The sequence below is a fragment of the Phyllostomus discolor genome, chromosome 1 (assembly GCF_004126475.2).
Source record: "Phyllostomus discolor isolate MPI-MPIP mPhyDis1 chromosome 1, mPhyDis1.pri.v3, whole genome shotgun sequence".
NCBI classification, from domain to species: domain Eukaryota; kingdom Metazoa; phylum Chordata; class Mammalia; order Chiroptera; family Phyllostomidae; genus Phyllostomus; species Phyllostomus discolor.
Window position 1 is genome coordinate 185,733,338 of NC_040903.2, and position 17,055 is coordinate 185,750,392.

The 17,055-nt window shown below is 36.7% G+C and overlaps 1 protein-coding gene and 1 long non-coding RNA gene across 5 annotated transcripts in view; one reads left to right on the top strand and one right to left on the bottom strand.

The window, feature by feature from the left end:
• LRRC9 (leucine rich repeat containing 9) overlaps positions 1-17,055 on the top strand; it is a 105,385-nt gene that overhangs the window by 22,092 nt on the left and 66,238 nt on the right. For all 3 annotated transcript variants that reach the window (XM_028508239.2, XM_036010588.1, XM_036010590.1), the window contains exons 9-12: positions 4,950-5,143; positions 6,054-6,185; positions 10,496-10,672; positions 10,993-11,110. In XM_028508239.2, coding sequence (XP_028364040.1) covers positions 4,950-5,143; positions 6,054-6,185; positions 10,496-10,672; positions 10,993-11,110 — 621 coding nt within the window. The remainder of the gene's footprint in view (positions 1-4,949; positions 5,144-6,053; positions 6,186-10,495; positions 10,673-10,992; positions 11,111-17,055) is intronic.
• Positions 1-17,055, bottom strand: part of LOC118497070 — a 117,518-nt gene that overhangs the window by 8,226 nt on the left and 92,237 nt on the right. For both annotated transcript variants that reach the window (XR_004899622.1, XR_004899623.1), the window contains exons 3-4: positions 12,412-12,499; positions 10,768-10,850 (exon numbers count right to left, since the gene is read on the bottom strand). This is a non-coding gene — a long non-coding RNA (uncharacterized LOC118497070). The remainder of the gene's footprint in view (positions 1-10,767; positions 10,851-12,411; positions 12,500-17,055) is intronic.

Genomic DNA, 17,055 nt, shown 5'->3' on the forward strand with positions numbered 1-17,055 from the left:
AACCCTACGTCTACAAGAACTCAAGGAACAACAAGAAAGACAGCCCAGAGCAAGTAGAAGGAAGGAAATAACCAAGATCAGAGCAGAATTAAATGCCATAAAGACTAAAAGCACAATTCTAAGGATCAATGAATCCAGGAGCTGGTTCTTCAAAAGATAAACAAAATCAACAAGACTTTAAGCAGACTCATCAAGAAAAAAAGAGAAAGGATCCAAATAAACACAATCAGAAATGAAAGAGGAGAGATTACAACTGACACCACAGAAATACAAAGGAGTGTAAGAAATTACTATGAAGAACTGTATGCCAAGAAATTTGAAAACCTAGGTGAAATGGACAAATTTCTAGAAAAATATAATCTTCCAAAACTGAATGAAGAAGCAGCAGAAAGCCTGAACAGACCAATGACAGCTGACAAAATTGAAGCAGTAACCAAAAAACTCCCGACACACAAAAAGTCCAGGTCCCGATGGTTTCACAGGAGAATTCTACAAAGCATTTAAGGAAGAGCGAGCCCCTACACTTCACAGACTATTCCAAAAAATCCAGAATGATGGAAGACTCCCAAACTCTTTTTATGAAGCCAGCATCATCCTACTCCCAAAACCAGATAAAGACAACAAAGAAAGAAAACTTCAGGCCAGTATCACTGATGAATATAGATGCTAAAATACCCAACAAAATATTGGCAAACTGCATCCAACAATATATTAAAAAGATCATACACCATGACCAAGTGGGATTCATCCCAGGAATACAAGGATGGTTCAATATTTGCAAGTCAGTAAATGCAATACATCACATAAATAAAAGCAAACACAAAAATCACATGATCATATCAATAGATGTGGAAAAAGCATTTGATAAGGTACAGCACCCATTTATGATAAAAACACTCAGCAAAGTGGGAAAAGAGGGAACATTCCTCAACATAATAAAGGCCATATATAAGAGACCTACAGCCAACATCATACTCAATGGGCAAAAACTGAAATCTTTTCCACTAAGATCAGGAACAAGACAAGGTTGTCCACTTTCACCACTTCTATTCAATATAGTATTGGAAGTTTTAGCCACAGCAATCACACAAGAAAAGGAAATAAAAGGCATCCAAATCGGAAAGGAAGAAACAAAACTCTCACTGTTTGCAGATGACATGATAGTGTACATAGCAAATCCTATAGACTTGGCCAAAACGCTGCTTGACCCAATAAATGAATTTGGCAAAACAGCGGGATACAAAGTCAATATCCAGAAATCAAAGGCATTTCTGTACACCAACAATGAAACAGCAGAAGCAGAAATCAAGAAAAAAAGTCCATTCGATATAGCAAAAAGAAAAATAAAATACCTAGGAATAAATGTAACCAAGGAGGTAAAAGACCTGTATGCAGAAAACTACACAACTTTGAAGAAAGAAATCAAGGAAGACACAAACAAATGGAAACATATACTGTGTCCATGGATTGGAAGAATTAACATCATCAAAATGTCCATACTACCCAAAGCAATTTACAGATTCAATGCAATACCTATTAAAGTACCAATGACATATTTCATAGACATAGAACAAAGAGTTCAAAAACTTATATGGAACCATAAACGACCCTGAATAGCTGCTGCAATTTTGAGAAAGAAAAGCAAAGTAGGAGGGATCACAATATCTGATACCAAACTGTATTACAAGGCTACTGTAATCAAAACAGCCTGGTACTAGCATAAAAACCAGCACATGGACCAGTGGAACAGAACAGAGAGCCCAGAAATAAACCCAAGTCTCTACAGTCAATTAATATTTGACAAAGTGGGCAGCAACATAAAATGGAGTAAAAATAGCCTCTTCAATAAATGATGCTGGGAGAACTGGACAGCTACCTGCAAAAAAAATGAAACTTGAGCACCACCTTACACCATACACAAAAATAAATTCAAGGTGGATAAAAGATTTAAATATAAGCCATGGCACTATTAAAATACTACAGGAGAACATAGGCAGGAAAATTTCAGATATTTCATGCAGCAACATTTTTACTGATATGTCACCCAGAGCAAGGGACATAAAGGAAAGAATAAACAAATGGGATCTCATCAAAATAAAAAACTCCCTCACATCTAAAGAAAACAGTATTAAAATAAAAAGAGAACCAACTGTATGAGAAAACATTTGCCAATGACACCTCAGACAAGGGTTTAATCTCCAAAATACATAAAGAACTTACATGACTCCATTCTAAAAAAACAAGCAACCCAATTAAAAAATGTGCAAAGGACTTGAACAGACACTTCTCCAAGGAGGACATACAGAGGATCCAGAGACACATGAAAAGATGCTCAATAGCTCTACCTATCAGAGAGTTGCAACTTAAAACCACAATGAGATACCACTTCACACCAGTCAGAATGGCCATCATAAACAAAGCAACAAACAAGTGTTGGAGAGGTTGTGGAGAAAAAGGGACCCTAGTGCACTGTTGGTGGGATTGCAGACTGGTACAGCCACTATGGAAAACAGTATGGAATTTCCTCAGAAAACTAAAAATGGATCTGCCTTTTGACCCAGCAATTCCACTGCTGGGATTATATCTTAAGAACCCTGAAACACCAATCCAAAAGAATCTATGCACCCCAATGTTCATAGCAGCACAATTTACAATAGCCAAGTGTTGGAAGCAACCTAGGTGCCCATCAGTAAATGAATGGATCAAAAAACTATGGTACATTTACACAATGGAATTCTATGCAGCAGAAAGAAAGAAGGAGCTCCTACCCTTTGCAACAGCATGGATGCAACTGGAAAGTGTTATGCTAAGTGAAATAAGCCAGGCAGTGAAAGACAAATACCATATGATCTCACCTTTAACAGGAACCTAAACAACAAAACAAAGAAACAAGCAAAATATAACCAAAGACACTGAAATAAAGAACAGACTGACAGAGTTCAGAAGGGAGAGGAGAGGGAATTTCAGGGGGATTTCAGGGGAAAAGGGGAAGGGTTTATAGGAACAAGTATAAAGGACACATGGAGAAAAACTAGGGGCGGGTGGAAATGGGAGGGAGGTGGGGAGGGCTGGGTGGGTGGGTTGGGATGGGGGTAAAAGATAGAAAATTGTACTTGAACAATAATTAAAATAAAATTGTTTTTTTTAAAAGACTATGGAGGAAGCAAAGAGACCGTATTCTTTAATTTGTCTTCAAATGTATGTCTGCTAAGCCATTAACTGAAAACCTTAAAACATTTTTATTAGTTGTTCCACAACTAATGAATAGAAATTATAATTAATTTTCCTTATATTATTTATCAATAAAGAATTCAAAGTTCCTCCAAAAAACTGACTAATAAACACTCAAAAGAAGCTCAACCTGATTATTAATCTTTGAATGTGGATTAAGACAACCAGCAACCATTTTTGCCAGTAAAATTGTCCAAGCATAATACATGGTAGACCTCAGGCCGGCAGAGACCCCAGACACAGGCACACTGCTAATGGGATGTAATCAGGTCATATATATACTAATGACCTAAAAGTGCTCAAAGCCTTTGACCCAGTCAGTCTGCTTCTGCCACTTTATTGTCAAGATTTGGAGAAGTATTTATATATAAGGATATTCATCACTGCACTATTAATAACAAAAATCCAGAAACTACCTAAATGATTAACAAGAAAGGAAGAATTATTTATTCTTAAGATAGAATAGTATGGCAGTCATAAAAAATCAAGTTTTAAAAATATATTTAATACTCCTTCTAAAATGAACAGGTTCAAATTCATATTATAATCAGAAAGATATTCTTAAAGTAAAACATTAACAGAATTTAAATTATTTATTTGAATAAACATCACAGGAGAACCAGTATATGGAAATCGTTTTATATATGCCATATTCATATGCTAATGCATATGAAATATAATATCCATATAAACCACATTTTTATAAATACACTTAATTTGTTTTTTTAACAGCTAAATATAGCCATTATAGAGAGGCAGGAAGAGAATTTGTAAATTTCTATTTATATATACCTTTCTACGTACAGTACAATTTATCCTGAAATCCTACAAGGCTGAGATTAAGGTAGGGAAATGATGCAGACACCCTGGGCCCTAAATTTAAGGAAGGGCCCCAAACCTCAATAATCAAGATAAATCATATTTAATGCAATATTTTTTAAAATGCAAGCAATACATAAAAGTTTATTATGAACAAAAAAACACCCAAATGTATCAAAATTTTAAATAAATATATTGCTATATTGAGCCATATAGGAGAGACTGAGGCAAAGAGAAAAGTGTGCACCCTATATGTATGCTTTTGAGTGTTTTTTATGATTAATTTTTTCACAGAAAGCAAAACTAGTTGAAAACTATATTGAAAAATTCAAAAGTAAGTATGATAAAAGTCACATTATTTGGAGTTTAAATATTTATACCAGGGGTGTTCAATCTGTGGCCCATGAGCCACATGCAGCCAAGGATGGTTATGAATGTGGCCCAACACAAAACCATAAATTTAATTAAATATTATGAAATGTTTTTTGTGATTATCTGTCACAAAATATTTAATGAGTGGCCCAACACAGCTCTTCTTCTTCCAGTGGGGCCCAGAGATGCCAAAAGATTGGACACCAAGACCAGCATTTATTATAATTTTACTTTGGCTTTAACAGAAGCAAACTCATCAGCAATATTGAAAAACCTATTTCTTTGCTTTTCTCATCTTCAGTTGAGAAAACTGGCACATTTGAAATATTTAAGATTGTTCTTCACTTAGTCAAAAGAAATTGGCTGACTGAATTTATGCCAAAGTTAGAATAATCACATGCTGGCCATGTTTTTTATGAAGTTTGGCCTATTTGTTACCTAGATTTCTACTTTGTTAATTTAAATTAACTATATATTTCATAGAATTAACTAAAAATTTTTGCTCTCTGGTACATTGATTTCAACAGTTGGAACGGGAGCTGGCTGAACTCAAGGGATCTGGCAGAGGGCAAAATGAGAAATCCAGTAATAAAGTAACAGAGCCTGAAATATCAGAGAACTCTGAAACTGCTACAGAAGAACCAAGCCTTCAGCAGAAGATACTGAACAAACTAAATGCTGTGAATAAAAGGATATCGTTCTGGAACAAAAAACTAGATGAGTATGTTTAATGAATTATGTAGTTGTTCCAATTTGAAACATGAGAGAGTAGAGTGTTCTGGGCCATCAGTTGAGCGCAGTTTCTTCCTTCGGGGTGGAAAGTATTATAGTTTTGAGTAAACCATGAAACGTGTTTCCTAGCAGAGATAGGCATCACTGGTTCAAAGCTGGCATATAGTTTTTTACAGAGGCAATACTTAATTGGGAACAGTGAACTTCCCTCAAGTGGCTTCCTGTCACATCACTACTCTAGTGTCTGCAAACTAAAAACATTAGTTGGTTTTTTTTAACATTAATTGCTACCAGTGCAAAAACTCATGGCATAGACGGGACTGGGCAAAGCACACACACAGTTGTCTGGAATAATATAGAAACAACTTGGGTTGCATAATCAACTAGAAACATAAAGCAAGAAGACTTAGTTAAGTACTGTGTTTTTTTAAAAAAATTACTATGGCACCAACCGAATACGTTAGTTTGCCCTGTAATAAATCCTAACACTATAATCACGAACATTTATTGAGTTCTTACTCTGTGCCAAACTCTTTGCCAAGAGCTTTACATGCATTTTGCATATAATACTTTAAAAAGTCTATTCAGGTATAGGTACCACTAACTGCCATTTTACTTAGAATCTGCAGCATAAAAATGTTGTGACTTGTCTAAGATCTGAGAACAAGTGGTGGAGCCAGGAGAGTATTTTAACCTTCACTTATTCTGTGGTTAATGTTGAGATGAGTTTAATTGCCGAAAATAGAATGTCTTTTACATGGTTGAACTATTAACACCATACTTTCTTTATCCATTGACAAAAGCCTTGTATTTTAACATCAATTTTAAAAAAATCAATCATGAATTTTAATGTTGTGATTTGTAGATCATTGTAATAGCTTTATTTTTTTCTTAACTAGAATTGAAGCAATTTATTGCGTTGAAGTAAAGCAAAAGAAGAAAAGTCGTGGGTTATTGATTCCATTTTTGTTCATTGAGTTGGAGAGTGTAGGAAATATCCTCTTCGAAGAAGGCACTCAATCTGATGACTGGTAAATTTGTTTGAAATATAGTTACAGGTTTAAAGATAATTTTAAGTGCTTAGGATCATCAACCAAAATATCAACTTATAAAAATCTTAAAACATCCCACTTTCAAAACACTTCTTACATACCATATTGATCCATTGAGACTTGGCAGTTGCCTACTTTACCGTCTACACACCTTTCTGTTTACATCATTGCCATGAGCTAACCTTGAAAACAATCTAATGGTATTTCATTTCTCTTTGACCAATTTCCCTTAGCCCTAGAGCAGAATATAATTTAGAACTTCATGGTCAAGTATTAATTTTATGTATGTTTATACTGTTTATTTCTGGACAGATATAGCCTTGGCTTCTGAATATTGGGTGAGAAGTTACAACAGAGAAGGAAAGGCAAAGCAGGATGGGCAACAGCAGGTCATAAACCCCAGGGAAACCTGCCTAGTAAATTTCTTGGAGGTTCCATGATCAAAGTCAAGCCAAGTTGCCAAGAGCTGGCTAGAGTCAGAGTGCACACAGACTGTCCAAGTTAAAATAAGGAATACACTTTAAAACCAAGAATCCAGGTGAATAGTGCAAAATCCAAGAGAGGAAATGATCTCTTTCTGTGAAGTCTTGAAATTCCACTGAAACACGAATACCAACAAGGAGAGTGAAACATTCAAAGGAAAGAAACAGTTTAGTAAAAGAGATAAAAGGAGATAGCTGAAAAAATCTTGAACAGAAGAAGAGTGACTTCAGAACTAGTGAGAGGGAGCAACTAAAATATAAACATAGGTACTTATGGCTTGTGAAATGCTATAGACTTCTCATGTTCAGAGATATCTACAAGACATCATATTCTTACAAGCAAAACAAACACCTCTTGTAGCAACCTATTACCTTGAAAATTATGTTCAAAGTCTTTACCCCAACACTCAATGCCCTCACCTCACTGCTCTTCAGACACACCTGGTACACCATCATGTAAGTGGTCTTGATTGCTCTGCTTCCTTCACCCAGAATGCCCTGCATCCCTTGACCTCACTCTCTCATTGCCTGTCAAAACGTACCTTATTTCAAGGCCAACATCAAAAGTTATTCTCTGAGGGATTTTCTGGTTATCTCTGTCAGATACAGTCATTATTATTTCTCTTTGAACCTTCACGGCACTGAATTCCGGGCTCCTGTCTTATTCTCTATTACACTGTTGCTTGTGCCAGTCCCATGACTTCTCCACTCCACTGGGTTATGAACCCAGTGAGGAAGGAGGCTGCATCATATTAATCTTTTAATCTTCTCTACATTGCTCACTTGCTCAATATCCATCCATTGAACTTCTACTACAGGCCAGACTCCATGCTAGGTGCTAGGAAAAAATGTCAAATAACACATAGTTCTTGCTGTCTATGCATAGTATTGCTGACTATGGTAACAAACAGTAAGAAGTGCTGGGATGATGGTAGATGTGGACAGTGGTGGTGTGGAGAAAGTAGGTGGGGCCAGCTATGTGAAGATCAAAGCAGCATGGGGATGAAGAGAAACTTATCTGGAAGTAGGGACACTTGGGGGAGATGGTTTGATTTGAATTTTGAAGGAAAGATAGAAGTTAACTATACAAAAAAATAGGGGAAGGACTTTCCAGATATAGGAAACAGCATGTGAAGGGGTTTGGAAATATTGTACTATATTTGGAGAATAACAAGTAATTCCACATGATGGGGCGTAGTTGTTAAGGGTCTTTCAGGCAAGGCTAGTAGTTTGAATTTTGCCCTGAAATCTGAGGGACTCTGTGAAGTGTAGCAGATTTAGATATTATTTTATATAAAGTACTACAGACTCATTATTTCAGGTTCAGTCTAAAGTTTATATACCTCAAGCCAGTAATGGCATGCTCCCCAGTGCATGTGACATATCCTCATGAATGCTGTGAAAAGCTGTCATCCTCTGTAAAGTATTGGCAACAGTGAAAGTTGTAGCTCTTCTCTATCAGCATAGGTCTGGTTCTCCCTCCCCCAGCAGTATTCCAGCAGGCTGTGAATGATATTCTCTCATTCCCAGAATGGCCATGTGATTGAATGAACTACTTTACTTCTACGATCCCATTTAGCCCAGAGCCTCTTAGCACTAGGGTTTCCTATCTTCAGGGCTCTAGAATTCCATATAAGGAAAGGCTCAGGACCTGGATTCTGAGACAAAGGGAAGGATCACACTTGATGGAGTTTCCTGTACCATTTCTGGTTCTTGGGGGACCAGACCAGACACTAGGTCTTGTCTATTCATCACTTCTGTCTATTCTTGATAACTCTCAAGGATAATTCTTGATTACCCTTTTATTACTATATAACAAATATCTACATAAAAAGTCTACAGCAGTTATTTTCTATCAAAATAGAAGAACAATAACAATAATCAGAGTGCAAGTAATAATGTGAGCTTCACTTGGACTGATTTAGGTCCAAAAATCAATCCTTCCATAGGTGAGACTGCAGGTTCCCCCTCCACATGATGATGTGGCTGTTTGGCCAGACCTCCAAAGTAGTTAGGGGCATCATGCTGGGTCAGAACACTGCACATTTGTCTTCTCTACCAGACTGTGAGCTCCTCTGGGATTGGTTGCTTTGGGCAGCTCACTTCTCACTCTAAGAGAAGAGTAATTGGGAAGCTCCTAGCTGTACCAGTTCAATCTGTGCTAACCAAAATGGCAATGCTCTAAATTAGAGCTCAGAAGTTAGTTTTAGGGAGAGACCACCCATCAGAAACCTCTGTGATCTTAGTTCAAACCCATGCTCAGGCCCTGGCCAATTGTGTCAGTAAGGACAGACATCTCATCAAAGGCAAATATATACCATATAGGATCACTGAATTTCCATTCAAAGTGATCCATTTTTAAATCTCATCTTAATCTAGATTCTGTGCTACTTGAAGACAGGGCCAGAATTATTGTGAGCATGGCCAGATGAGGGCAGCAGAGAGCAGCTTCAGTACATTTTCTAGAGATCTTCACAGGGCCAGTCCTTACTCCTCCTCCTTCAATTCTTAGCTCAAGTATCTTCTCTGAAAGGTCTTACCCAAGACCCTTCTTAAGTAGTCACCACTCCATTTTTTACTCCAAGCCTCTGTTTCTTCAAAGATTTCATTTATGTCTTATTTTTTTGTCCAACTGCCTTATAATACAGGCTCCATGAGAGCAGGGACCCTGCCTGTTTCACTTCTGTATCCTTATAAAGTTATTACAATAGTCCCACCCAGAGACAATGGTGATTTGGAGTAGGGTAATCACAGTGGTGATAAAATTGGGTCATATTCAGGATGTATTTTAGATGTAAGGCCAAACAGACTTGCTGAGGAATTGGGTACTGGTGAGAAAGAGAGGGGGCAGGGTTTATTCTGGATGTTTTAACCTTAGCTACTAGTTATATGGTGGTGCCATATAGAGAAAACACTCAAGAGGAACAGGTTTAGGGGCAGGCATTGGTCAAGCTAAGTTTGAGAGGCCTATTACATATGTGAGTGAACATATCAAGCAGGTAGTTGGATATATCCAGTGTAGGTATATCCAGATATGTTGAGTAGAGATAAAGCCTAGAAATAAAATATTGTTTTATATATGTGTATATATGTATATATATACACATATATAATTTTTTATTATACATTGCCAGAGAACTAGGCATAGTATTCATGGAAATAAGAGGAGAGCCCAAGACTTATTCCTGGGGCAACCCAACATTCAAAAGTCTGTCAGCCCTGACAGCTGTGGCTCAGTGGTTGGGCATCACACTACAAAGCAAAAGTTGCCGGTTCGATTCCTGGTCAGGTTTGGTCCTGGGTTCATGCATACACGAGGAGCCAACTGATTGATATTTCTCTCACATCCATGTTTCCCTCCCTCTTTCTCCCTCCATGCTCCTCTCTCTAATAATAAGTAAATTCTAAAAAAGAAAGGGAAAAAAAGCTCTGTCAGAAAGAAAAGAAGTAGCGAAGAAAACCATGAAGGAGCAGTCAAGAAGAAAGCAAGAAATATGTAGTTTCACTGAAGTCAAAGAGAAAGATCTCAGAAATGCAGGATTGCTCAAACAATATATCTTTCAGTCAGAATAAATACATCATTAATAAAAAGAACTATTATTTTTATGTTTCAAAGTTTAGTATCTCTTTTATTGATTGAATAAGTGTGCCCAGTTTGAACCAGCATAGATCTATTATATGATGTATGTTTTGGGGGGAAAAACACATAAAATGTGGGGGTATAACTATTATATGTAACTTTGCATTGTTCAACATTTTAAGGAAAATCTGTTCTCTTCTTTGTATATATTCTATATCCCTGCATAGGTTTAATTCCTGCTATGAATTAATTCTATCACGTTTTTGCACATGGGACTTCAGGACATACGGTATTACAGGAGTAAAAGTAAAACGTATCATCAAAGTTAACAACCGTATTCTGAGACTAAAATTTGAAGACAAATTCCAAAAGCTTTTGGACAATGAAGATATGCATGATTCAGAGTAAGAAGTTAAATACAATAAGGAACATTTTTTAAGTGTGATTTTATTTTAAAAGTGTCTTTCTGTTTTAAAAGTTTACAATACTGAAAACATACCTTCTTAGTAATGTTTCCTTTTCATGCATCTCCCTTGACCAGGATGACCTCCTAGATTAGCCACACTTGGGCTCCTTTTGAGGCTGAAGGGGAGTGGAGGTTTAATAATGACACCGGAACACCGAGTGTAATTGGGATATATCCTGGGCAGGATATACAGCCTTCTTGTCTATGGCTAAGCTCTTTAAAAATCAGTTCTCAATACGTTTTGTCTCTGTTCTTAAGGAGCTATCAAAAGATGCTGGAATGCCTTTTTTATGTTTTTGATCCTGAAGTTACAATGAAGAAAAAGCATCTGCTACAAATAATTGAAAAAGGATTCAAAGACAATGAAACAACCAAGGTAGCATAAAATGTCATTCAGAATAATGCTCTCTTCCTAACGAATGAAGTTCTGCCACTGGTTAAGCATGGTTTGACCCTTACTCCCTTTAGCCATATGTATGTGTGGCAAGCCACAGTTTCACAAAAAGCTGAGTGCTCTCATAGAAAGTAGAGTACCCTCATTCTTTGGATTGTACAGGAATAAGTCTATTAATTTATTTGTATGGCTATTTAATCTTTCTAGGCATTTTATTTTTTGTGTTGTGATCCCTTTATTGATGATCCTGAAATCTACTTTGATCTGTTTCCATTTCTTCAAGGTCTTCTCCATCATGAAAAAAAAAAAAAAATACATTCACTTAAAACTGTGGTGCTTTCTAGCTATCATCCTATTTTTCTCTTTCCTGTTACTGCCACCATTCTTTGTGGTCTATGTCATTGTCCCCATCTTGATGCTAACATTACTCCTGAGCTCCAATATATCATCAACCTTTCTCAGTCCTCGACCCTCTTGTTGAGGCAGCTGTGGCACCCTGGTATGGAGCAATGTTTCCTAACACTTTTCACATCATAGCATATAAAGGGAAAACATTGCTGCATTTGAATCCTGCTTCCTTTCTCACTAGCTATGGGACTTCACCTCCCTGCACCTGTTTCTGCCTGTCTGTAAAGTGAAGATAATAGTATCTTCTTCATAGAGCTGTTGTTAAGATTTAGTGAGATATGCATAAAAAAGGGTTTTTTTTGCATATCAATGTTCATAAACATCATTATTGACCAGAGCCAAACGGTAGGGACAAACCAAGTGTACATCAACAAATGAATGGATAAACAAAATGTACATACATACAATGCAGTATTATTCAGCCACAAAAAGTAATGAAATTCTGATACATGCTACATCATAGATGAACCTTGAAAACGTTATGTTAATTGAAAGAAGCCAGACATAAACAGGTAAATACTGTATGATTCCACTTACATAAGGTACCTAGAATAGGCAAATTGATAGAGGTAAAAACTAGAATAGGGCTTACTCAGGGGGTGGAGATGATAGAGTGATAGGAGTTATTGCTTAACGAGTACAGAGCTTCTATTTGGGATGATGAAAGGTTCTGGAAAGAAACAGTGGTGATGACTGCACAATATTGTGACTATACTTAATGCTGATGAGCATGTGCTTAAAAATGGTTAAAATGGTAACTTTTGCCATATTTTTATCACAATAAATAAAAATCACACACACACACACAAAAGCCTTCTAGCTGCTCAGTGAAAAGTGGACTGAAGGGAGTAGGGGCAAATGACAAGGACACTCACTATATGTAGGTGGTACGACAACAGCTCAGGCCAGAGATGGTGGTGGCTTTAAGAGGGTAGCACGCTGAGAGTGTCCTCACTGTACTTTCTGGAAGAGAAGTAAGAAGGAGATGGGGAACAGAGGGTTTTAGAAGGCAGAGTGAAGTGCTCAGGGTCATTTCCTGGAACTGTGAGCCATCGTGGCCATAGTGGCTAGGGGAAGGATGGGGCTAAGTTTCTGTGTCTTTTGTGCCTGCAAGACATTGTGCTCATGCTTTAACTTCTGCATCTCCTAAAGGAGAAGCAGTATCTCTAATCTTCCCAACAGCCGTCTGCAGTGCTCTGTCCAGTACAGTAGCCACTACCCACATTGAGCATTTGAAACATGCACAGTCAGAACTGAGATGTGCTCTTAAGTTTAAAATGTACACCAGTTTTTGAAGACATGGTACAGAAAACAGAACTGTAATTTCTTATATTGATTACATATTGAAATAATATTTTGGAAATATCTGATTAAGTAAAATATATTATTAAAATTTATTAAAATGGTTCTTGGACCAGTTCCTGGCACATAAGAAATTTTTGATAAAATTTACCATTATTGTATGAAACATTTGATACTATTGACTCCTCTTTCCTTTTCGAAACCCTCCCTTGGCATCCCTGATATTACACTATTGTTATCCTCTTATTACTGTGATTGTCTTCGTTTCCTTTTTGTTCCTCATCTTGCTTCAAAACATGAGAATATCTGAAGGTTAAATTTTATTAATCTGCTCTTCTTTCTACATCTACCATCAGTTACTCTCATTGTTAAGATCTTAGAAATGGAGGACATAATTGACTGTGTACATACATGCATGTGTAGCATGTAGATCAGATAAACAGATTTCTATGCTATGATGTGCACTCAATAAGTAAAGATAGATATATATGTTCTGTATCATTTAAGAAATGTGATCTGATTAAAAAGATGAGCTGTGTAAGCAATTTAAAAGGATTTGCCTTAGTTTGACAGTATCTGGCTGGGGCAGAGAGCTGGCTCGTGTGAGGAATGTCAAAAATACAGTCTTTGATACCCAAGCACATGGTCAATAGCCATAGAGAGTATCATTTATTCTATTTTGGCTTTCTCCAAAATGTACATCCTCAACTGGCCCATCTCCAGATCTTTGCTCTGATACCCAGAACTGCTGTAGCTGCTTCATCATCTTGTATAATATGTCTAAAACAAGCTTTTGATCTTTTGTTCATAAGCAACTCCCTCCCAGTCTACTTTCTGTATTTCTAAAAGTGATGTCATTCCCTCCACTGACCAGGTTCAAAACTTTGGAATTATGTTTGACCTCTCCCTCTTCCATAATCCCTATATCTATCTAATCATTTGCCATTTTAGGTATTCTTCCTTTAACCATTCAGCTTGCATTGCTCCTTTGTCTCCCTTTGCCATTGCCTGCCACCACTTAGAACATTCCTTCTAATTCTTGCCTGTAGCTTACTAATAGACAACCTTACCCTGCCCTGCTCTCTACTCATTCCACTTTTCACAACACAGAAAATCAATCTCTCCTAAAACGTTATTTTCATAGTGTGCATTGAGAAACCTTCAACAGCTCCCCGTTACTTCCAATAATGAAGTCCAAATTCCTCTGGCTGGCATTTAATGCCTAGCTCCCTATTACCAGAAGCACCAAATGTCACAAATGAAGTATGTACTTTACTTGTGACTCTCTTAAACACACCTCGGTGCTACCCTTCAATGAAATGCTTTGTCCTACTACTTCTCTGTGGAAAACATTCTTCAATATTCAGCTCAAGAACTTCTTCCTCTATGAAGCCTTTCCTGAATTCCCAAAGAGTAGAAGCCCTCTGACTTAGCCCTCTTACTTAGATTTATCAAAAAGTCAACTAAAATGGACAACTATAAACTAATGACTTACTTAAAGAACACTTTACTATAACTTGAAACATATAAACTTACATTAAGATTTTTTTAATGCAAGGCCAAAGCCTTTGCGTATGAGGTTGGAATTCTAAGGTAGTTTTCCTTGTATCAGCCATGAGCATATTACATATTGGTTTCAGTATCTTTAAAACTGAGCATAAACTTAAAGATTCTTGCAAAGTAACTTGAGTCCAAGAATCCGTCTATAGTTTTAGTTTGCATGACCCTCCCTGCAACCACCAAAATTTTGCATTTATTTCACCTACACATGCTTTGACAGTGTTTAATGATTAGCCTCTGGAATGTTACCAAAGCTTTCCACTTAGTGTTCACAGAAACAGCTCTCAATCTTTCTTATATTTCACTGTTTTATATAATGTGCATGATTTCAATTACAAATACAACCAGTATAAATAAGTTTAGGAACAAGATTAACTGACTTTTAATAGCATACAGTATGACTGGGTGGAATTAGAAGTACACCAGTATTTTTAAAAGTACCCTCTTATATCTGACTATAACTCACACAGCGGGTTATAGACAAAATGGAAAATATTGGTTAATGGTGTGAATTGGTTAAGTGGAAGTTAAAATTAAGTGGCAATCATTTGGGAATTTTTATTGTACCTCATTTGTACTGCAACATAATCATTTCCTGCATTTCTCTAGAAGTCCTTGAGGTCAGGGACTTTGTTTTTAGATTCTTAGTTGATCTCTGATGAATGAAAGATGGATAGCTGGACAGATGCCTGAATGGCAGTCACACCTATTGCTATACCTTCAGATGTTTTCTTCCTCTTAAAAATCCTTTCCTCTATCAGGTTTCTGATTATTGGAACTATGTCTAATCCTCACAAAACCTAGCCACGCTCCCATCACCTCTATGAAATCCTTCTTAACCACTTTAGTTAAAAAAGGCTATCTTACTTGACACATCATGGGATGCCCTGTATTTTTAATTATTGGGTGCAGTGTCCATCTTCCCCTCTCTTATTTGAGGGCCAAGACCATGCTGTAGTCTCACAATGCCATACAAATGGCTTGTATCTAATGGCTATTTAGTGACATTCCTTGGAAATCTAAGAAGCTCATATACTTACTGGGATGTGGAATTTGTGGTTATATGAGCCACATTTCTATTTCTTTAAAAAAAAAACACCCTGTATGGACAACAGGTTTCAATAAGAAAAATACATAAGCAATTTAATATTTATAGAAAAGAGATATTTCTAGATAACTTGTCTAGTAATATTAAACTAATAATAATTTCAAACCTGACTTAATGACAGGGAGAAGTAGAACTGAGTTCAAATTATGATCTTATAATTCTACTTCTGTTTTTGGATATATACAGATCATATAATCTCTCTTAGCTCTAGTTTTTTGATTGCTAAAACTAGAAATTTTTGTCTTTTTTTGAGCTGCTTTCACAAGTAGTATAAATATTTCTGATAAAAAACTTTGAAGAAATAAATCTAGTTACAAGGCAAAGTAAGATTTCCACACATTAGCACAAGATGTTTCTGGAAAACAATGTAGATTATTAGACTAGATATATTATTAGAAAATAGAGAAGTTCCAGCCAAGATGGAGGCGTAGGTAGAAACCATTCATTTCCTTGAACAACCAAAAGGAGGATAATAACCAATCTAAAAACAATAAACAACCAGAAGTGCCAGAAAATCAAACTGCGTGGAACTCGAACAACCAAGGAATTAAAGAAACGTTCACCCAGGCCGATAGTGCCACAGCACAGCAAAGAGGGTTGTCTCACCCTGGTGAATACCTAAGGCCCCACCCCCTTACAACATAACAGGTGCACCAAGATAAATATGGCCTAAATGAAAGAACAGATCAAAACTCCAGAAAAAGAGCCAAGTGACAAGAAGGTAGCCAAACTATCTGATGCAGACTTCAAAACACTGATAATCAGGATGCTTACAGAACTGACTGAGCTTGGTCACAAAATGATAGGACAGATGAAGGCTACCCAAAGTGAAATAAAGCAAAATATACAGGGAACTAACAGGGAAGGGAAGGAAACTGAGACTCAAATCAACAATTTGGAACAAAAGGAAGAAATAAACATCTAACCAGAAAAGAACAAAGAAACAAGAATTCAAAAAAATGAGGAGAGGCTTAGGAACCTCTTGGACAACTTTAAACATTCCAATTTCCAAATCATAGGGGTGCCAGAAGGAGAAGAACAAGAGCAAGACGTTGAAAACTTATTTGAACAAATAGTGAAGGAAAGATCCCCCAATTTGGAGAAGAAAACGGACTGCCAGGAAGTTCAGGAAGCTCAGAGAGTCCCAAAGAAATTGGACCCAAAGAGGAACACACCAAGGCATATCATCATTAAGTTACCCAAGATTAAAGACAGAGAATCTTAAAAGCAGCAAGAGGAAAGGAGAGAGTTAACCTGCAAAGGAGTTCCTATAAGACTATCAGCTGATTTCTCAAAAGAAACCTTGCAGGCAAGAAGGGGCTGGAAAGAAGTATTCCAAGTCATGAAAGGCAAGGACCTACATCCAAGAGTACTCTATCCAGCAAACCTGTCTTTTAGAATGGAAGGACAGATAAAAGGCTTCCCAGATAAGGTAAAGTTAAAGGACTTCATTGTTACTAAACCCTCGTTATATGGAATGTTAAATGGACTTATTTAAGAAATAGAAGATAAAAAATATGAACAGTAAAATGACAACAAACTCACAGCT